Source organism: Pteropus medius, unplaced genomic scaffold, assembly GCF_902729225.1.
Source record: "Pteropus medius unplaced genomic scaffold, Ma_sr-lr_union100, whole genome shotgun sequence".
Classification (NCBI taxonomy): domain Eukaryota; kingdom Metazoa; phylum Chordata; class Mammalia; order Chiroptera; family Pteropodidae; genus Pteropus; species Pteropus medius.
Window position 1 is genome coordinate 20,107,235 of NW_024349803.1, and position 23,354 is coordinate 20,130,588.

Consider the following 23,354-nt stretch of genomic DNA (forward strand, 5'->3'; position numbering starts at 1 on the left):
ATGAATCCCTCTTCAAGTGCCAGCTGTGGCCGCATACTGTGCCAGTAGCGGGCAATGAGGGGCAGGTGTGAGGAAGAGGCCGTAAAAACAGAAACCAGGTTGGGCCATTCCCCTGTCCAGAGTCCTTCCATCCTCGCTCCTCACCCAACCTCTTCAGCCGCTAGCTTCTTCTCTTCCTAATGTGTGTCTTTGCGTGGTGTTTCCTCTGCCCGGGACACATTTCCCTCCCTCAGAGCATAGGGACCCTCCCACACCTATCAGTCGCTTTCACATTCCTCTGCTGTTCTTTACAGGACTTACAACTCCAAATTACCTTATTTCTGATGCTTCCTTCTGAGAGCTGACAGGAGGGCTGGTGGAGGGTTGGGAGTGGGGTGTCACGTGGCCTTGAGAACTTGTTTGACCCACCCACCTCCCAGGCAGTCCTAACCTGGAGAGGTCTTTGAAGTCCTGTGAGGGAAGTGGGGGAGCCCATGGGAGAGGCCCTAAGGGTCTTAGGGTGAGAGTCTCTGGGGAGCTCTTATCCCTGGTCCAGCCACATTCCCCACTAGAAGCCTGGATCCAGCGAGCAGGAGATGTAGACACAACCAGGCCAGTGTATGCAGTTGGCCTATTTGGGGACATGGTGGACACAGATAGTGCTGGGAGGTTAGGGTCTGTCTAGACCCTGCCTTCTTGGCACTGTCTGTGCCCTTCTGATGTCTGGTTCTGCAGTTCAAGACCTGCCACATCCCCTCTTCTCAGAAACCTTCTAGCACAGCCCCTCTTAGGGGCTGTCCTGGCCGGAGCTGCATGAAGGATGAGACTGGCGCAGTTGCAGTGGGGCTCGGGGCTGGGCAGTAGTGGTGACAGGTGGTGGTGTGTCCAAGAGAACCAACCTGCACAGCACACACCCTCACTGAGCCCCCAACCTCCTGGGACCCTTTACCACGGAGCTCAAGGCTGAGGCCCCAATATTGGTTCCAAGATGTCTGACATCACAATGTCCAGCCAATCAGCTGCTGCCAGTGGTGCACCAGCTACACCTAAGGTTTGGCATACCTGCTGCCCATCTCTGGCTTAAGCTGCATGAGGGCGGGGAAAGACCTGTGTCAAGTACAATTCTTTGCATAGGGGGGCTGAGGTTACTAAGCCAGCAGACCCCATGGCTAAGGTTATGTGTACGGGGGTCCTTGTTGGGTGACCTCAGGTTGCTAGGTCAGGAGACTGAGGACCAAGCCAAGAGGCTATAGTGACTTTAAGGTTCACAGGGTTGGGGCAGTGGGAAAGAAAATACTGCTGGGCCATGCTGGAGGTCATGGCATGTGTGAGGCAGCTTCTGAAGGTTGGCTGCCAGTCTCTGGCAAGAACGACAGCAGCACTGTGTACAATTAACAAAAAGATTTGTATTAGAACATTTACACTCAGGGAAGAAAGAGGTATCTGCATCATCAAATGTGGAATGTTGAAGAAAACAGTTAAAATAAATAAAGACTCCGAGCGCGATTGGGGCTGGCTCAGGCTGGGACTCAGAGGTCTCTGCGCATCAGCTCCAGGCTGCAGAGGCCACCACCTGGCCATACTGGCCTCCTCCCTGACACAGCACAGCTGTGCCTGGGACACAGAGAGTCTTTCAAGTGCTGGTGCAGCCAGCAAACTCACTCCCCACTTTCTTCACTTATCTCTGTGACAATGTCTATCAGGCTCTGGAGCCCGAAGATATAGCCAGCATCCTGGCCCTCGTGTACAACGCTGTCCTCGCCATACAGCCTGCAGGTAGTGTGAGCAAAGTCGATCATGCGCACGTCCACTGAGCTGGGGCCGATGGGCTTGAAGGCATAGGCGCCAGCGGACTCGTCGGCCGACTCCTCTGACAGGTCCTCCAAGTCCTCAGCATCTGAGTCCAGGGCCACTTCAGGCAGCTCCTTGCCATCGTAGATGACTAGCAGGGAGCTTGAGTAGAAGCGGTAAGACTCCTGTCGCTCCAACACAGCCTTGAGCTCAGCCAGCTTCTTCAGTACAGGGCCAAGGAGCTCACGGCGCAGGTACCGCCCGTTGTGGAAGAACTGGAATAGGGCCTCCTTAAAGCCCTGCACCGACAGCTTCCGGCCGTGGTACTTGTTCATGAACATGAGCTGCCCACTGCCTGCCTGGTATACCTGTGGGAGAGAGACCAGCAGGTAAGGTGCTGACAGCCTTGGGTCAGATCCTGTGTACCAGTCACAGGAGACACTGTCCTCTCCTATCAACACCCACTCAGGAAACAGCCCTCTGACTTGGGTTCCATCCCAGCCCCTGTCTAGTGTACGGTTGGTGGAGAGGACCCAACCCTCTTGCCTTTCTCCTCCTCCTGTCCAGACTCTGGCCTCAGCCGGCCAGGCCAGCCCCGAAGGGGATCACCCGGGCGTGCATGCTTTCTTTACTAACTAGAAAGTGACAGATTCAGTGAAATGTGGCATCTTCTGAGAAAATAGGACTATGTCAGGGTGAGGGAGCAGCAGCTACCGGATACCTATCCAGCCCACATCATGTGACAGCACTCCCCTTACCTGCATGCCACACACGCGCACACCGATGACCGCAGATGTGCTCTGCTGGCATTTGCGGATCTGGTTGGCTGCCTTCTCCTCTGAAGCATCGTCACCATGCTGGCGTGTACCCATCTTGAGGTCCAGGACACAAGGCACCTCATAACGGGAAGTCAGGTTCTCCAGTAAAATAAATTCTGAATGGTTAAGGAAAACCATGCCAAAGGGGAGGTGCTACTGCGTGAGTCCTTGACACTCCCAGGGTACAATGCCTGCACACAGTTCCCAGGGAAGCCCAAGTCCACAGGGGGTCCCATCAGTCCTGCCACCTCCCACACAGGGAGCCCAAAGCTGACTAGAGAGGGCACTTGCAATGCTCGTCAGGGAACATGTCCTAGAACAGTCTGCATCCAGACTCAAAACAGGCCTGGGCTCCCCCAGGTGGGAGAGACACACACCAATTCCTGAACCTCAGCAAGGTGTGGGACCAGGCTCTAACAGCATACTGTCCTGAATTAATAAACGAGTTCAGTAAATCCTGTAGCCTTAAATATGAACTGGAGGCATCAGTATGAACTCATGAAAAGCTTTCTTTTTAAAATACAGTGTATTCCCCAGCTACATGAACTGAAAAGGTCCAGAAACAATGACCAGATGTATGAGCACCCCTAGCCCAGACCAGTGCTCCCAGAACAGGGACTGGTGAACTATGGTGCCTGTTTGTTATTGTACAGCCTGTGAGGTAGGAATGGTTCTTACATTATTTTAATTTTCATGACACATGAAAACTAAATGAAATTCAAATCTCTGTGACCATAAATCATTTTATTAGAATACACCCATTACTACTCAATTCTACGGCTGCTTTCATGCTACAATGGCGGAGTTGTGACAAGAGTGTGAAGCTTGCAAAGCTTAAAGTATTACTACTTGGCCCGTTACTGAAAAGGTCTGCAACCCCTGCCTCAGAGGGCTATGAATAAATTCACATCTGGAGTAGAAAACATACATGACCTCGGCCCATCTTCTCATACCAGAAAGAAAGGTATCACAGACTACTGAGATTGTGTCAACAAGACTCAGGAGCCAATTTAAAAAGGTTCCCAAGTGACCAAACATTGAGCATCTATAAAGATAACTACAATGGACTACAACATGTCAAATAAGTTTAAATTCACGGATTCATAATAATGGTAAAAAACTCACTGGTCACCTTTGGAGGATGTTAACTCACTCATTGTTCCAAATACATATCCAATAAATAAAGGAAAAATTTAACCTGCCTTTCCTATATAGACTATGCCTCAGGATAAACACATGGTTGAAAGTTTTTCTTTACAGGATTCCAGTTAATGAATGAAAAGAATGACAAAATTAGAAAACCACCTAATGAAAAATTGATCTAAGGCAATGACAATACAAAAGAGAAAGACAACTAAACACTGAGCTTCTGACGGACATGTACAATAACATCTGATTTTTGCTCCCTTCCCCCCAAAACTGAACCTGAATCTGATCAAGCCAGTAGATCAAATTATCAATTTAATGGAAACGGAGGAGACAGAGTAACATGTAAAAGACACCATGGGGATGTAATCAGTAAAATCCAGATGGTGGGAAACTCTAGAAGGCCTAGTTTCTTTGGCAAGAAATTTCCAAGAAGAAAAAACAGGAAGGGTATTTAAAAAGACTTAAACATTTCAACCAAATACAACATGTGAACGTCATCTAAATCTTCAAAGAAACAAGCGATAAAAACGTTTACGAGACAATTAGAAAAAGGTGAACATACATTAAGTACTTCATATTAAAGAATTACTGTCCGCTTTTTAAGGAGTAATAATGGCATTCATGTTTTTCAATATCCTTATCTTTTAGAGATGCACACTGAGGTGTACACGGGTGAAACGATATACCTGAGACGTGCGGAGTGTGAGTGTACAGACAGTCATGACACGAGACTGACAGGAGTGGGTTAACTGCTGAACCTGGGGGACCGTACTTAAAGGTTCAACTTAATTCTATATTTAACATGTTTAAAATTGTCCCTAATAAAAAGTGAAAAATAAATAAAACGAGCATAAGCACAACACTAATAAGCTCTGAAGAATTTTTCCCTCCGCAAGATTATTTTAAAGAAAGAAATCAAAGATGCATAGCTTCATGGTTAAGAAGGGGGGAAAAGACGAAAGAGGATCCCGTGCTGTCTTCATGTGACAGGCCGGTGAATCGGGACTGAAAGGTCAGTCCTCCTTCCTACACCTGGCCCTTAGCAGGTCAGCGCTTGCTTTTCTGCAGGAGTCTGAAACATGAATCAGCCCCTTGTACTCTAGACTGGTCCCTCCATGACAAACCTCTTACCTCCAGGGACCCAGCAACCCCACTCCCTACCACCTGCACTCCCAGACCAGCCCTTGGCCCTGACGGAAGTGATATTTGCCAACAGCTATCACATAGGGTGTCCTGGAACAACCATGACTGACAAATCCAACCCTTTCCTCCAAGCTCCAAGGGTCTCCTCACATACATTCCCCCTCCCCAAGGCAGAGATGCCCTGTGAACAAAGGATACTGTACTGGTTCGGATGTTTTGCATTCTCCTTCATTCTCTGTAACTGCTGTTGGTGACACTTCATGCTCCAAGGATTATAGTGTTTAAACTGGGAACTTACATTCCCCTTTTTCTCTACACTGTAGTACAAAACTTCAGATTTCTTTAGCCACTCAAATTCTTCTTCTAACTTATGGCTATAAAGAGATAAGGAGCCAATAAATCACAATGTATTATCGAAATTCAGGGCCAAAGAAAAAGAAACTTTCTGGAGTGATGGGAAGTTTGCTACCTTGATGTGGTGGTTTCACTGTATACATCAAACACTGCAAATAGGTATATTTTACTGTACGTATATTATACTTCGAGATAGTTGTTTTTTGTTTTGTTTTTTTTTTTTAAGTTAAGGGGCAGGCTGTTCTTCTAAGGCAAGAACAGCCTTTCCTTCCACCCCCAGCTTCTAGTACATCCAGGTTTCCTGACTCCGAATGCTGGAGGCTGGGGAAATCTGAATTGAAATTCCATGGGAATAAGTCAGCCTACTTAGCTACATTATACACTTATCAATTAATATTTTTACAAGCTCTGGCACTTGGAGGAGGCGCCTGGGTAGATCCCTGAGGTTTGGCGATGCCCAGTGGACCATTTTGTCTCCTACTACCTGAACCAGATGGCTGTCTTGGTCACTGCTACAGCCCGAAAATGCAGCATAGGGCCTGGCACAGGGCAGTTGTAGAGGAATCAGTGACTGAAGTTCTTTTACAGCTGCCACTGCAGCTGTTTACCCCAAATAGCACGATTTAATGCAGAGTCAATTAAAGAGAAGCTGGACATGCCGTGAGAGAAACAGGCCACTGAGTGACAAGGAACCTACTAGGTCCATCATGTGCGTCCTTAGGTCCGCGGGACTGGACTGTAGCTAAGATCCTACGACACCTCCCCTCCCAGAGTCCAGGGTTCCCTTCTCGGTTTATACCCACCTCTTCATCTTCTCCTCTTTCCAGTGCTGCCGCACCCAATCCTTGGAGGTCTTTTCCGTTTCTAAGACATGATGTTTTTTATTTGTCCACCTTAGGAGCTTACTTTTTGGTTCACAGTCTGAATTGTCTACACTGTCCACAGTTCCATGGTCCCCTTTTAATGGATATGCTATTAAACATAAATTCCTGTCTTCATCTTCTTCAAAGCGCACAGATACCACACCTGGAAGGGGGATGAGGAGCAAAGAGGACTTTTAATTTCATTAGTTCCATACGAGCAGAGAGGACTTTTAATTCCACATGTGTTATAAATAACATGATTGTAACATTTGTGTTTTTTCTTACCCTGTTCCTTAGTCTCTATGTTGCCAGAGGCCCCAAACTCATCTGCAAACCTAACAAATATCAAAACAGCTAGAAAAGATGACACCATACAAGACAAGCAATTAGGGAGCAAACATGGCCGAGAGTCTTCCTCTCTGATGTACTCAACAAGGCAAGAGCCAAAGAATTACAAGACACATTTTTCCATTATTGAAAATGTTTATTAATTTTTATGTAATTCTTCTAAGCCTAAGAAAGACGTAAAAACATTTGCTCTTTATATCTTGTGGAAATTTTTAACACCCTAAACAGAAACTCTGATGGCCTTGAGGCTTGCTTTAAAGCAGAGCCTGAACACAGGGGGAACACAGGTTCGCCTGAGGGTAAGAATCATCCAAGGGTAAGGGGAGACTGGGCAAGCAAAACAAAATAAAGGAGCAAACAAAACAAACCACACAGCACAACAGACACCCTAGCAGAACCCACTCAAATAGGTGGGTGCCCCAAGCCTTTTGTCCTTCTCAAATAAGTTACTTTATTGGTCTTTGCAGTCTCAAAAGAACAAAATGAACACAAGACAAACAGGGTTGGGAGCACAGATGTGTGGTGGCCTTGAGAGCAGCTCTCCCCCTCCAGTCTCTAGAACCTGCCATGTGTAATTAGTCAGTCTTTGAGGAGGGGGCTGTGAGGTGGCAGCGTTTCAGCAGGTGCCGACGAGCGCCTTACAACCGACTGGCTGAACACCTTTCCTCCCAGACCTCTCTGGCCGGGGATCACTCAATTTGCTCAGTCCTTGCTGCCCGCCCGCTGCAGGGGAATGCGTGCTCAGAGAGACGACACTTCTGAGGTGGTCCCGGGCTCTGGGCCACCAGAGGGATCACACTTCCCTGTGGCCACGGGGAAATAACCAGGGGGAAAAGGGGGACAAGGGCGGCCAGCTAACAAGGGGCCTTTGGCTTTGTCCTGGAAAAAACAACAGAGAAGGACCAATGAGGGCCCCCAACTCACCCACCCCCAACGCAACACACATGCATATTCAGAATACAGAGAGAGACGCCCAGTACATTCCGTCTTCAAAGAGCAAGTTTCAATAGTCCCAGAAGAACCACAGTTCAAGAGTCTTTTGTATAACCAGGCAATGCAAATTTTGAGTTAATTTCCTTAAAGGATTCTTCCCTGATTTACAAAGGATCCCACCTCCCCCATGCTGGTGGCTGCTGAGATCCCCCCAAAACGCATTATAGAAAAGAAGATATAGTCACAGATGTAAATCAAAGGGTTGCTGTAACAGCAATGGGCTTCGGCTAATCAGCAGACTTCCCACTCCTGCATTCCGTCTGACTCAACCCGGCTCCCAAGCCTACCTAATCACCAGGGCTTCTGGTTTCCTGGAGGACAAAAAGCAGGCAGCAAGTATTCTGGGTAAAATCCTCCCAAAGTCTTCCCGGCTGTTCCCCCATGGGGACTATGGGTTACTGTGATCAAGAGACACCTGAACATAAAACACAACTACACTTCCACCAAAAATAACTCAAAACAAATCCACAAAGCAAAAGAGAATTGAGCAATCTTACCAGGGCTTGAAAACTGAGGGTGTGAGGTGCTGGGCTGAGGGCCAAGAGGAGGAGGAGGGAAAATACAGAGTGAGTGGGAGGGGGTGAGGGCTCCTGGGACGGCTGCCACGGAAGGCCGCGACGCCTCGCATCTCCTCGCCAGGCGCTGACGACCCCTACAGCAGCTGGGGGCTCACCTTTGTACTGGGGAGTGAATTTGCGCATCTCAGCTGGGAGAGTCTCGTAGAACTGGTGTTCCCTTGGGACCAGGGGCTTGCACAGGGTCGTCTCGTTGAAGCGGAGCACACAGGAGTGCCCCCCAACCTGGTGGACAAAGGGCTCCAGCAGGACGCCCTTGGTACGGGGATCCACGTCCATAGCCCTGAAAGCTGGGCTCATCCTCCAGGCGCAGGAGGCAGGGAGAAGGGGGAGGAGGCGGGGTCCAGCGGCCAGCGCGTCCTCCGTTTGCCGTCTGTCTGTGCGTCTGTCTGCCTGGCCTCGGCTCCTCGGTTGCGCGGGACAGGACGCTCTGCGGGAAGCAAACAGTGGCAGGAGTTGGAAGCAGCCTGCTAGCCGTTGCCTTTCTCCTCCAACAGAAAGACAAACAGACTGAACGCACTCAGGGCCCCGCCCACATCGCCCACTGCGGACCCGCCTCCTCTCGCAGAAACAAACAGCCAGAGCTCTCGCGGGACCGAGCTGGGCAGAGCGGGGCCGAGCGGATGCCGACAGGCAGGGACGGGCTCCAGGTGCCTCGGGACAGCCCCCGAGCCTTAGGGAAGCCCCTGCGGCCAGCGCAACGCGACGCCTCGTCGAGGCAGTCACAATTTCCAACCTAATATCTACATTAAATCTTACCACTTTCTAATAAAATTGTTAAGGTGATTGATGTCTAAGTGTCTTCGTTAAATATATATTTTTAATAAACCATTTTTTAGAGCACTTTTAGGTTCGCAGCAAAATTAAGAGAAAGCTAGAGATCTCCCATGCCACCACCTGCTCCCCCATATGCATAAACCTCTCCCATTATCAATGTCCCCCACTGGTGCAGTACATTTGTTACAAATGATGATGCACCTACAGCATCGCAGTTTACATCAGGATTCACTCTTGGTCGTTAATTATGTTTTTATAAAAATGTATTTAAAGGGAAAACCTGCTTACACATCATCTAGTAAGATTTACTCCCTTAGGGTGTCCATACACACCGCCCCTGTCCAAGGCCAAAGACAAGCCCCATTAACCTTATTAGCAGTGGAGCTTGGGCCTAGCTTTAATGATTAACGGCTATATCTAAAAACAACTGATCAAGGCTGGCTAACTCCCTTTACAAAAGATACACGCTGTTCTAGGTCACGGACTATTTTTATCAGTTCTATCCTGATCTCCAAAAGCTGGGGCACACCTTTAAACCAAAGCTGCACGCGTGGGGCAAGCACCACTCTCACCCACTCTGAGGTCCAGGGCCTTATACCTGACTTCACATTCCCAAACACACTGGATCTCAAGCTCTGTGCACTGGTTCACTGTTTCAGGGAATATCAAGCTAGTTCTGTGTTTTCTGTCTATAATTTACAGACTACACTGTCACGACCAGCAGTACATACAGGGCTTGGGCTACACTTCAGTATCTGCACAGGGTTTCTTATTGGGAACTCCTCTGGTTCCCACGTCTCCCACCGAGATGGCAGTGGTGAGAATGGCCTGCTGGAGATATGCCCACCGTCCTCTAAGGTGAGTAAAGCACCTAATATGTGCTAGGCTTAATACAGGAATGAACCTCATCTGGTCTTCATGATACTTTCTAAGAGGGAGACACTACTCTCCCTGTTGTAAACAATGAAGCTGATGTGGAAAATTAAGGAAACTTATCTACGGCAAGAGACAATAAGCCACAGTTCCCAAATGAACCTATCTGTTGGATGCTACCACATGGCTGCTGCTAGGGTCCAGGGTCTTTGGCACTTCTGCCTTGGTATAGCACACCTGCATATGTGGGACATTTAGTTTGCCTGTGAGAGTGCTTTCAGCATTTATAGTTTCTATTTATAAAATACAGTCATTTGCCACTTGATGGCGGTACATTCTGAGAAATGCGTCATTAGGCGATTCTGTCATTGTGCAAACATTACAGTGTGTACTTATTACACAAATCTATATGGTAGAGCCTACTACACACCTAGGCTTATGGCATAGCCTACTGATGCAGGCTACAAGCCTGTGCAGCATGGTCACTGCACAAAACAACTCGAGATTAAATCAAGCACAAGAGAAAATGATGCAATCAAGAGATGTGGTAAACACGGAATATATGAGGACGCTGCCGGCAAAACACGGCATCCTGTTTTACAGCAAACCTTCGTTTTTTTAAATAAGTATAAAGAATACACTCTAATATAATGATAAAAAATAGAGTAAATACATAAACCAGTGACAGTCATTATTATGTGTTGTACATACTTGTATGTGCTACACTTTTATAAGACCGACAGTGCAGTAGGGTTGTTTATACCAGCATCACCACAAACACGTGAGTCAAGTGTTGTGCTACAATGTTAAGATAGCTACAAGATCACTAGGCAATAGGAATTTTTCAGCTCCATTATAATCTTATGGGATCACCATCTTTTATGTGGACTGTTATTGACCAAAATATCATTATCTGGCATATGACTGGTGTTAATTTCTTCCTCTCAGAGGGAACTGACTGTGGGCCCCAACTGGAATCAACAAGCTTCCCTATATACAAAGAGAAGAAAACCAAAGGTCCTGATTTTTCACCGGGCATCACCTTCTCATCATTAGAGAGGCCCTCAGGAGGGCATGTGCCAAGAGTCCCAAGACAACACAGGCAATCAGCTCATGGCATTAAGTACATTCCAGCCCTTCTTAGACTCTCTCCAAAAGGTGGAGCTCTGAGATGCTTGGCCACACAAGTCTCTTCTCTAGGTCTATAGACCAGTTCATACTAGTCTACTGAAAAGACTTCTTGAGTAAGAGCAATACCAAAGAAACCTACTGACTCATGGTCCAACTGCCAGTACCCAAGCATGAACCAGGTACCACAATTATTAAGTTGTGAAAGCACAAGACATTCCTTATGCACCAGGCTTTACAACAATCCAGACCTTTCATAAACGTGTAAACTGCTTTTGTTATCACAGCAATGCTAACAACCACATAAACCTTTGCAACTCTGTTCAAGATTCCTTAAATGCATTTAATTAAGTAGAAAAATATATTACAGGCATCTTGCCCATCCCCATCTCCAGTGAAAAATCGAAAACAAACAAAAACCAGTCCTTTATGAAAGCTCTCAGAGTATGGTTCATGGGTGTGGATGGAGGCTAAAAGGTCCAGTTAGGGTCCCCATCTCCTCCTTCCACGTCTCTAGTGTGTTCATTAGCTGCTGGGTATGATGTGGCACCTTGCCACCCCCTTCTCAGCACCCAATTCTGGCAGTGCATAAGACACTGCTCCCCAGAGAAGAATCATCACTTGATTAGAGAGGCAAGAAAAATAAGGCTCATTCTTGCTTGAGCCAAGTATGACTACATAGGAAACTCCCAAATGTGCAGTGGAATTAGAGACAATCGATTATCCTGTAGTGAGATGGAGCCAGATCAGATTACAGTCCCAATTCTGTCACTCGATTACTTGGAGAAAGTCCCCAAGTTCCTGACTCCCTTTAAGTTTTACAGACCTATTTTCTGGTCTGTAAAATGGAGAGGAGAGGCCTGGGGTAGGCAGTGGTAACGAGTGAGTGGTAACCAGCAATTTGTTTTAATCAAAAAGGAAAAACCAGAGAATATCAATGCACTGCACATAAGGTGAGTCCTGTTTTGTGATTCTTTTATTTCAATTATGTTCACTCTCTCAATATGAACACATTAAATATGGCTTCACTGTACAAAATATTTCTCACATTTGGGATTGCAGACAAAGTGGGGCTTCTGTTCTCGGGTCCTTACAGGTCTTATCCCTGTGGGAAAATGAAGCATCAACTTCCCAAGGATTACACAGATCGACTTCCTCTCTAGTAGCTTCAAAAGAAAAGCACCCAAAGCACCTGCTAATCTCTCTGTTCCACAGTTTTTTGAGCTGTGGGGTCTCTTAATGGTTTTGAAACATCTGAGATCTAAGGCCCAGTTTCCCAGGAATCCTGGAGTAGTAATGATTACTGTGAAGTCCATGCGATGGATGGACCTTGTACCTAGGGAGACGGAATAACCATAAGACACTAGCTTCAGATTTAGTGTCTATTTTAGCTTTCTATATTGCCTCACGTATTGTCCATGAAACTATGAACAGGTAAGGAACAAAGAATACGATTCATCTTAGGCTAGGACACAGCCTTCCTTCACAGCCCATCCCCCTGAATCTATCAAACTGGTTTAAGGATCTACTGGAAACGATGTCTTAATATTCTTTTAAAATATTACAAATGAAACAGCTATGACTCATGAAAGCCCCTGGGCCCTTAGCTCATACATCTAGAGTTTAGTTAATGAGGCTACAAATAAGATCTGCTGGGGCCACTTACTCTGCCTTAAGAAAAGCCCCAGGTTCGTATAGTCACAGGGGATGATGGTGAGGCACACTAGCCTGATGGTGGAAAAACAGCCCTTACCACCCTGCTCCTCTTCTCTGGGAGCCCCAGAGCCAGCATTCGCCATCTGCACACATCCATACACACCCCACGACTCACCACCAGGGTCAGTCACCGGAACTCTCAAACACTGAGAGAAATACAAAAAGATACAACCGCTTTGGAAAACACTTTGGCAGTTTCTTATGAAGTTAAACATATACTTATTATATGACCCAGCAATCTTCCTCATAGTTAATTACTAAGAGAAATAAAAACAAATGTCCACACAAAGACTTGTAACAAGAATGTTCATAGCAGCACTATTCACAATAGCCAGAAGGTAGAAACGACCCAAATGTCCACCAAATGGGTGAATGAATAAACCAACTGTGGTATATATATATAATGGAATATTATTCAGGAAAAGGATTGTATTGATATATGCAACGACAAAGATTAATCATAAAAGCATTATGTTAAGTAAAAAAATCAGTCACAAAAGACTTTATATTGTATAATTTCATTTATACGAAATTCTAGAAAAAGCAAAACTATAGAAGCAGGAAGCAGACAGCAATTGCCAGCGGGCAGAGGTAGGAGAACAGGACTGACTGTACAGGGGCCCAAGAGAACTTTTAGGGGTAATGAAAATGTTCTATGCTGTAATTGCACAGTGATCATATGAGTGCATAAATTTGTAAAACGCATCAAATTACAGACTTAAAATTGGTGAGTCTTATATAGAAATTGCATTCAACAGAGATTAAATTTTACTTACACATTTTTGAATTTACAAAATTTTCCTTATTATATATTATTTCAATAATCGGAAAAGATCATACCTAAAAAGATCATAATAGCTCTATCATAGTTTACACATCCAAATGCACAGGCTGAAATTTACCTTCCCATCCATTCTGACTGGGCTCATCTGCTTCACACTGAGCATCTTGAGTCACTTGTACCAAGGTCAGCCTGGGTCACTATCTCAGTCAAAATAAGGGCTCCTAGCTTTCAGTGAAGGTATCCCCTGACAGCCATGTTTTCCCTCACAAATCCATGAAACCCACTGCTAATCCTAAAGCCATCCGTTCACTTTGAATAATTTTTATCAGGGTATTGATACTAACAGACTTCTACCAGCTGCATGGTTATCTTTTTCAATTCTTGTAAAGCCAAATCAAAATCATTCTTTACACACGAACGAGCAGAACAGAAGCAAAAAGGTCCAATAAAGCTTTCTGTAAAACACTCGTAAGGAAAGAAAAACCAACATCAAATCTGTTCCAATGATATGGCTTCCTAGTTATTTCTCAAATGTGCCTGGCATACACCTACCTCGGGGCCTTTACACTTGCCTTTCCCTCTGCTTGGTATACTCTTTCCCAGATATCCCCCTTGGCTCCTCTCACCTCCTTCAGTTCTTTGTGTGAATTCCTCCTCTTTAATGAGGTCTTCTTTATCCACTCCATCTAAAATCGCCACACTGCCCCATCCACACTCCCTTATACAATCCCATTTTCTTTTCTCCTTAGCACTTACCACCACCTAACACTACTGTTTCCTTATTTGTCTTATTTTGTCTCACCCACCCTGCCTCCACCAGAACACAACGCCCATCAAGTAAGAGTAGGCATCCCACAGGATGTGCCTGAAATTGCTACTGCATCATGAACACCTGCTGCACACAGATCAACAGAGAACTCAAAAGGCACCCACTGCAATTATCCAAACCCACATCAATCATACGGCGAGTATAATTACAAAAACCAGGGATGCCCTGCACTTTACAAAATGCATTCTGAGTACTGACGGGTATTTTTTTGCATTTATAACCTTCCACCTTATCAACTCTGCATTAACTGGAGAGTACAAATGAAGGACTCTGCACCTGAACACTCACGTGGGACCTGCTGGTGTGGAACTATTTCACACAAAGCCTAAGCTGTTAATGTAATGACAACCAACCTCTTAGAAAATTCTCTCTTGTAGAAACTCAGATAAGAATGTTCAGTGAAAAATAAACTTTAAAAATATACCTATAAGGAGATTAAAATCCTATCATAGTTTAAAACAAATATACTTAGCATTCTGAAAATATGTGTTGGTACTGAGTTCACATCCCAAAGACTCAAGGTTTTCAGGTTGTTAACTCATCACTGAAAGATAACTGTCGCCATCTTTTGCAGGCAAAACAAAGAAAGGCCATGGTTTGGTGCTGAGTACATGTTGAATGGCTCTTCAGCAATGCTGGTGGGTCTACCATCCAGCTTTAAATAAGGTGTCTCAGTAAGTCAATGCAGAAGGAAAATCGACCTCTCCATAACCAGGACTTCCAGAAAAGCTGGGCTACACATGAGGAACAATCCCTGGTGACAAAATGAATATACAAAAGAGTTTTAGCAAAATAAAACCAGGAAGGAAGAGGAAAGCAGTCAATGTCTGCCTAATGGGAGGCACCAAGGGTAGATACTGACCAGACTGACTCATCTGGCTATACAGCATTAAACTATCATCAACCTCAGGAAAACTCCCACCACTGCTCCATAAAAATCAAGGATGTCTCACTCATCTCCATGTCCATAATAGGCGAATGCACAATAGACTATTAGGATACTATAAAAAGTTTGCTTATCAATTTCATATTTTAAATAATTTGAGAAAATGCTTGTGATATGCTCTTTAAATGAAAGAAGCAAGATACAAAACTATAATCGACATTGTGTAAACCAGGTCTAAAGATTTAGAGAAAAAGACTGGCAAAAAGTACCAGTTATGCCACTTAAGTGTACACTTAAAAAAATGGTTACAATTGTAAATTTTGTTACATATATTTTAACACACACACACGAAAAAACTAAAAACAAAAGTACCAGCTACTCATATAGGTCATGGCTGCCCAGCCCCTCTAAGGCCCTGTAATCACTGCATAAAAAATCTTGAATCTGAAAGCCCTGAAGTCTTACAGTTCATGTGAAGAAACTTGATACAGGTTTCTCAGACTTGACAACATCCTAAAAATTTACATGACGTATGGTGAGTTATAAAGTTGAAACTTTTCTAAGTTGTCAATAATAGAAAGGTGATGGGGAACAATCACACTAGAGTGACTGTGTGACCTTTCTATAGAAAAATGATGACACTGCTGTCATAGAAAGAGGCAAGTTAAAATGCTGCCCCCAAAATGTATGGGAAAAAGTATTGTAGTGTTTATTGGCTTTTGAAATGTATTAACTTTTTGGGATTTCTTTGTTCAATTTACACAAACATTCAACGCAGCATTATTTACAATAATCAAGATATGGAGGCAACCTGGGTGTCCATCAATGGATGAATGGATAAAGAAGAGGTGATTATATATCTATATAAAAAATGGAATATTACTCAGCCATACAAAAGAATGAAATCTTGCCATCTGCAACAACATGGACGGACCTAGAGGGTACTGTGCTGAGTGAAGTCAGAGAAAGGCAAATGCCATGATTTCACTTACGATTAGAATCTAAAGAACAAAATAAACAAGCAAAACAGAAACTCACAGATACAAAGAACGTGCTGATGGTTGCTAGGTGGGAGGGGCGTTGGAGGGCTGGGTGGAAAAAAGGAAGGGATTAAGAAATACAAATTGGTAGTTACAAAATAATCATGGGGATGTAAAGTACAGCATAAGGAATATAGTCAATAATATTGTAATAACTATGTATGGTGTTAGATGGGTACTAGATTTATGGGAGTGATCAATTTGTAAGTTATATAAATATCTAATCACTATGTTGTACACCTGAAACTAATACAATATTGTATGCCAACTGTAACTGAAAAATAAATTATAATAGTCAAAAAATAAAAAAAACATTCACTTCACCTAATTATTTCTATAACTGTAAATTATTTTGTTTAAAGATGACGTTTATAATTATATAATTATCAGTTATATATTTATATTACATTATATAAACTTCAGGCACCACAAAACCTGGATCTGCTTGTACTAAGTGGTATGGCCGTTATTACTCTCTTCAGTTCCAAACTTCTTAAAGTAGTCTCAAACTCGAAGAGCATATTATCTTTATAATTACAAGGATATTGGAGGGAAATGAAAGAATTCGCTGAGAGAAATGGGAAAACCCAGATGGCTACTCAGCTCTAAGATTTTAAACTCATCCAGAAAAAAAACGAAACAAAACACTGATCCAAACCACAGGCGTACTCAGAGGTCCACTCCATGATGGAGACCCTGGAAATGAACCACATGTAAACAAGTGAAGATAATGACCCAACACACCCTGTCCTGTCCCTAAGGTGTGTACAAAGCACTAGGTTAGAGGAGGAAGTGACCAACTCCTCAGCCTTCAATGACAATGGCATACAACCGTGCCAGAGATGAGAGCCACCTTTTATCAATAAGTCCTTCACTCTCACAAGAGCCCTCTGGAGCAGATGCTGTGACTACCTCCCTTAATGAAGGGTGCACTGAGGCACTATGAGGTCCCCATGTCACCTAGGCTTCGTCGTGAAAAACAACAGGCACCTGAGATGAAGGAGTCACTGCTAAGAATGCCGATATCATAGTCCTAACCTTAAAGAAGCTGCAGCCCGGCTGGCTGGAAGGGTCGCCACTATGCCACAGCAGGTGCCGGCTCTGCCAAAGCAGCAGGGCCAGAGTGAAAAGAAACAAAAACTCTGCATCGACGTGACACAGTGCCTGCAGTCCAATGCTAGTGATTCATTCTCTCCCTCAGGTATGTAAGTAGAACTTTCATGGAAGTCATAATAATGCACATCCTTCCCATAATGCCGAGGGACAAATAAAACAGCAGATTCTGTTTCAAAAATCTGAATAAGCTTCTCCATTAGGGAAAAAGGAGCCTCTCAGATGGTTCTCCTTTCCAGAACCACCAGCATAACCATATTACTTTTTCTTTTTTAAACGCCTACAGCACCTGGTCTTCGTAGGTGGTCTCCCATCCAATTACTAACCAGGCCTGACCCTGCTTAGCTTCCGAGATCAGACGGGATCGGGCATGTTCAGGGTGTCATGGCCGTAGACTCATATTACTTTTTGAAATGAATAACTCTTCATCAGACCAGACAGAGGGGGACAGGGAGAAGCTTTCAGCCTACCTTGAAATACATACAAGAGTTACACCAACAGAATTAATTTTAGGAATTTAAAAGCCTTTTCTAGCTAAATTGTGGCACCACTTCCTTAAGGAGATCTAAATGATTTTCTAAGGTGTCACATGTCCTCTTTATTGGAAAGTCAACTTTTTAAAATAAATAGCTAAATATGTTCCATATACACACACCAAGAATTTTCAGTCCTCCTTAAAGAGCCCATTACCCCTCTTCAAGGGCAAATCTCCATCTTCAGTCTCTCTCCTTGGTGCAGCCTACGGCTCCCACAGCCTTCTAGGAAAGGCACACAACAGGAACATGCAGAAGTGACCCTCTCAGACTACGGCCAAAGCTGTTCTGAGGTCTCATCTATGGGGGACATTCCTACCTTGAGTCATGATTCTCTCATGTGTCAATAAGTAACAATCCCCTAGCTTTACACAAGATTATATGCTCCTTGCCTATGGTCAATATGTACCTGTGCTCATCTTTCTGCCAGTTCCCAAACCAGATGACACATGAACTAACCCTTTGAAACAAAGGGTGCGAAAATGATTCAGTCCTCACAGGTAGCCACAGAACCCACGTAGCCCTGACCTGCCCAGGCCAGCACCCTGAGTGCTGCACCTGCTAGGTGGAGGGACTAAGGTGTGCCCTGCACTGCACAATTTCCTCTGGGTCCTAAAACACCTCACTCAGGTAAATACTTCCCTCAAAGGCTCACAGCATCAATCTGGCAGCTTTCATTACCCAACTGCCCTCAGTACCACCAGATGTTCTACAGCCATCCAGGAAAAGAACAAGATACGGGAGTGAGAAAATTCCTGACACTGCGCAGGTCACAGAACTATGTCTAACACAGGGCTATTTGCCAATCATCTTCCATGGATCCTCTGATTTCTTTCCAAAATAAGGCACAGCAAAATACAAGAAAATTTCTCTGGGGAAATCAAGTTCAACTGCACCCATAGTTCTGAAGCAAATCACACACTCATCCCTTCGGAATCACCTGGCTTGTGAGAAGGACAGTGACTTAAACTGAGAGCGCATCTGAGAATTAGGAAGGCCAATGGAGCACTTCCACTTCTGACATCTTACCACTCTATTCTCTGTCTTTGGTTCTATACAAGAAGCCCAAGGTATTTTCAACGTAAAAACATTCTTTGAGAGCAAGACATTTCTGGGAGAGGGGCAGCCTGCTCCTTTCTATCCCAGCCCTCACCTGCCCCAGACCTGCTGACCACACCCATCAGTTTTTGGGGGCCCAGAGTCAGTCAGCTAGCTGCCAGCTGGCACTCCTCCAAGGTCCACCCTTCCAAACACCTCAGGACCCTGCATCCTGAACTTACAGTCCTCCCCTGGTCTCCCAATGTATGTGCGGCATCCCAATCAACCCATAATGTTCTCAAGCGTGCAACCGTGGGAAGGTGTTGCTGTGTCTGTCCCATAAGGCCCACCACAGGTTCTACAAAGGGCAGGATCAGCTCAAAGAACCTGAAGAAGAGATATCTGTGTTCTCATTCTCAGATAAGGACACAGAGCAAGAAAAACCCAAACCATCAGCAGGTTGAAAATCAACTCAGCTGCCTCTCCTGCAGAGGCAATCACCTCAGAGAACAGACACTGTTCATGGAAGGACATCTTTCACTGCCTGTATGAAAATCTCAATTCATAATAGCAGAATAATTGAAAATGTTAAAAAAAAAAAACTGACTAAGGGAGACAGTAACCTCAGCAATGTGCGAACAAGCGATTTAACAGTTACTGGTATATGTCCTTCCTGTCAGGTTGCTCGAGCTCACAAAAACATACTGGTCAGGTATACTACATCCATCTCTCCTCCTCCTTGTTGGGTAACTCTGGGCAATCTCTCAAGTAAACAGTATGCTTCTGTTTGGCACCAGAGAGAATAGGTACTAGGTCTACACATCTCCACAGGGCGCCCCAAGACATCAGAACTGCTCTCTCCAGACATCTGTCCAACCTGGAAGGATCTTTTTCATGTCACCTTTTAATGCCCCACTCAGTGGCACACTCAGCGAAGCACAGGGTGTCCTGCCTCTCCACTACACCCACAGGCCTGGTGCCCTGCCCAGCCCACATAGGAGAATTAAGGAAGGGGAAGAAGGTAGAGAAATAGGACTCAGTAGGTGGCTAGGTGTTATACACTGTTCTTAACCCTTGAAGAATCTGAGACATTTGTGGGCTTCTCTCCTGAAAAATCCACACCTCACTGAACTCTGCATACAATCTGGGGAGTGAGCAACCATGGACCCTGTCTTCAGATACAGGGAATCAAATTAGAGGAATGAGTCAGATATTGGGCCTTCACATGTCAGAATGAGGATGTTTTGTTCATAAAGTCAGAAACAGCTAAGAAAATACTGTGCAGAGATGCGGACACTTAAATATGAGGGGATGGTCAAGCACTCAAGAAGAAATATTCAGCAGACAGTTGGGAACAGTGAGATTGGAGCTTGAGTGAACCCAACTTGAAAACAAGTTTGGGAATTCCCTACAAAGGAAAGATAGAAGACACCCCAAGAGTAATGTGCAAAGAATGAAGAGCACTGGATCAAGGACACCATAACTGTGAACTGCCTATGAGCAGAGGGTACAACATGAGGGTGAGAGATGAAGGTCAATAAAGAGAGAAGGAGGCAGGACATCACCCTCCTGGAAGCCAAGGGTGAATCTCCTTCCAGTTCCATGTGGAAAATCTAGGGATCATACCTTTTGGACCACATGACATAAAGGTTGGAGGAGAGTCTTGCACTGTGTGGCCTGTTAGGTCTCTAACAGCCCTCAGAGTTCAGTTTGGAGCTCGTTTTTTAATGAGCCTTAGCAGCTCCTTCACAACTTCTTCACCAAAAAAGATAGAGAGGAATGACCTGATCAAACCCAGCCACCAGCATCAAAAGGTCTTAAGCACAAGGAGTAATCAGTATAAGCCAGCGTATGGGAAACCCTACAAGACAAATGGCAGTTGCTTCAACAAGAAAAACACAGTGAGCATATATAAATTCAAGAAACAAAAGGGACACTTCAATCGAACTCAATGCGTACTTTATTTGGATCCCACTTTGAACAAACGAACTATGAAAAAATAGTAATGAGATAACTGAGGACGTTTGAATGTGACTGGATTTTTTTAATTAAGAGATTATTTTTTTAGGCAGAATAATGGTATTATAGATACCATGGGTAGCTCCTTGACTCTTAGAGATACTCAATGAAATATTTATGGATAAAATACACTTTGGGGATAAAATTCCTAAAAAAATGCATCTTTTTTTTTTTAAGTAAGGGGAGGATGGCAGAATGTAGATGAAACAAAACTAATGATAAGTGTGGACTCTGATGATGGGTGACAGATCCAAAATCAACTGTGTATTATCTTAAGAGATTGTCTTTTCCTTCAAACTCTTAGATGGACTCTAAACTCAATTTGGGGAAAAGGACTTTTCTTTGCCATTGGAACATACTGCAAAACGCTAGTACTATTTGTCACTCTTATTACTTGATAATCATTACTCTATGCAAACAGGAATATAATTTATTTTTTAAAATGCTTTAAAATGTAATCACATGAGTTAATCATCTTTTTACTTTCTACCATGCAAAAACATGTTCAATATATTTAAGCTAATTGTCACTAGGTAAAATAATTTCACTTAAAGGGAAAATTCTTCCCTAGTGCATCCCCTTTATGAGCCAAACAATGGAAAATTTTCACCTCAGCAAGCTGGCCTCAGGGAGGCTCAGGCTCATCCGGTTGCCTAGATACCAGTGACATCTCTGGTGCCTACAGAAGGTTCTGACACCCTTCTGCAAGGGAGACTGGCTAAGGTTCATCAATTAGCCCTGTTCCTTCCTCACACATTCCACTGCTCAGACAGAGATACAGGCCTAGTATACAGGTGTACAGTGCATGTGTCTGTCACCTTCCAAGCCTCGAAGCACAAAAGAAGTCTATTATCTCTGCTTGTCTAGTTTTTACAATTATTATTAACAGTAGTCCTAGTTCTCATCCACTTGATTTCTAACAATTCCTGTGAATTCCACTCTAAAATCGCAAAGCAGGCGAACCAAGTGGAGTAACAGTTCAAGTGATTTTTCTCTCCAAAGAAAAAGTTACTATGAGATCGACTGGCCTATTGTGTCAAATACGATCAAAATATTCATTTTGCTCAGTTTCTAATTCTGATAGTGACTAAAGTTAGAACAATACCACCACCCTGAAACTGTTCTTTAAATACTTAACACCAGGTTACAGGATGCAATTATACAAACTCCACAACAGCAACCTATGTAAATAAGCACCTTAGGTAACTTAAAATGTTACCCTGCTAAAAAGGCAAATACAGCAAATATTTTAAATACTAGAATTCATCAAAATCACCGTAATCATGCTTTATAAAAACTACCATAAGACATTTGTAAAAGCTATCTATAACATTTTTGTAACCACTTTTCAAAAGTTTCAGCACTTTTTCTAAAAACTACTCTTCCATGATTTTATTTTATTCTTGTTCTACGTACATTTCGCTCCCAAAATGTTTCATCCCAAGCAGTGACTAGTTTATTTCCCTTGGCATTTAAGAGCACTAGATTTTACTGGTTTCTACATTTTACAACATTTGGGCTTATCTTTCTACTACTGGTGCAGCTTTCTTAATATATGCAACGGAATAAAGTCGAAAAATGAAACTTAATTAGGATCCAAAAGACAAAAGCAGTCTGCAATCAAATGTGAAAGAAATGAAAGCTCCATCCATGGTGAAGTTATCACTATAAAGAAGTCTTTTGATCCATTTTAAGACTTTTTTGGATAATAAGGTTAGCCGTACAGATTTCCCCACCAGATACCAGCTGACAGGCCCAACTGCCATTAAACACTCAAAATGGCTGCATATCTGCCAGCCCCAGGTAACAGTACCTGAGGCTTTGGGTTGACGCCTCCACCCAAACGTTCAAGGTGAACCCCAATAACCAACGAGAGCGTGGACGTCAATGTCCTGGGGAGAACCCTCAGTGACCCGGGAGATCCTGCCTACCCAAGGATCGAGGAGACTTCCTCAATGACAGAGGAAGATCCTGAATCCCCCAAACGTCCAGGAGACCCCTTCCCCCAATGACCAGGTGAGATTCTAACCCTCAAAACCAGTGCAGATCTTATTTTCTCCCAATAACCTGAAGAAATAATGCGTCTCTCAAATGACCCAGGGCAAGCCGGCCCCACAAAGACCCTGTGAGATCACCGCCCCCGCCATAATAGGAGCCCCTCCCCAAATATCCCAGAGATATCCCTAGTAACCAGAGACCCCACCCTACAACAGCCCGAGGCAACCCTCCCTCAAGGATCCCGGGTGGCAGAGCCACAAGACTCCCAAAGCTGGCGTTACCTGCGGCCTCAACCCTGTCCCGCGGCGCTTCCGTCCTATTGTTTCTCTCCCATCAAGATGGCGGCGGCCGCGTCGAGCCCCGCCCCCCGCGCCTCGCTCCTGGCGACCACCTCTATTGGCTCACACCGGGAGCCCCGCTCGTGGATTGGGCAGCCCGAAAAGCGCTGTTGCTAGGGCGCTGGGATTCTCTGCAGCAGCTTCCGGGAGGGGCGGGGCACGGGGGCGGGGCCAGCGTGTGGGGCGGGGCCTTGTCTGCCTACACCCGGAGGGTGACCAAAGAGATCAGAGGAGCGGTTGGGTGGACAGACGAGCTTCGGGCTTTACCG

General features: G+C 44.6%; 2 protein-coding genes, 1 long non-coding RNA gene and 1 pseudogene across 4 annotated transcripts in view; all 4 read right to left on the reverse strand.

Annotated features, from left to right (window-relative positions):
• Positions 1–1,365: 1,365 nt before the first annotated feature.
• On the reverse strand, positions 1,366–23,167 carry IP6K2 (inositol hexakisphosphate kinase 2). 2 transcript variants are annotated; one of them, XM_039837683.1, is made up of 6 exons: positions 23,029–23,167; positions 8,112–8,443; positions 6,038–6,260; positions 5,079–5,254; positions 2,529–2,704; positions 1,366–2,138 (listed from the first exon to the last, which is right to left on the reverse strand). In XM_039837683.1, the coding sequence occupies exons 2-6, from the start codon at positions 8,311–8,313 to the stop codon at positions 1,638–1,640; spliced, it is 1,278 nt and encodes a 425-aa protein (XP_039693617.1). In that variant the 5' UTR covers positions 8,314–8,443; positions 23,029–23,167; the 3' UTR covers positions 1,366–1,637. The 2 variants fall into 2 exon arrangements, with proteins under 2 accessions (XP_039693617.1, XP_039693616.1); XM_039837682.1 differs by lacking the exon at positions 23,029–23,167 and adding an exon at positions 6,383–6,451 and having other exon boundaries at positions 8,112–8,346.
• LOC120582326 (uncharacterized) lies at positions 7,164–8,105 on the reverse strand. The gene is made up of 3 exons (XR_005647538.1): positions 7,936–8,105; positions 7,726–7,749; positions 7,164–7,324 (listed from the first exon to the last, which is right to left on the reverse strand). It is a non-coding gene; the product is annotated as an uncharacterized LOC120582326 (long non-coding RNA).
• The window catches only part of PRKAR2A (protein kinase cAMP-dependent type II regulatory subunit alpha), a 96,200-nt gene continuing 81,180 nt past the window's right edge, over positions 8,335–23,354 (reverse strand). Inside the window, exon 12 of the mRNA XM_039837685.1 lies at positions 8,335–8,443. The gene's annotated coding sequence lies outside the window, so the exon portion shown is untranslated. The remainder of the gene's footprint in view (positions 8,444–23,354) is intronic.
• On the reverse strand, positions 17,437–17,555 carry LOC120582471 (uncharacterized; annotated as a pseudogene).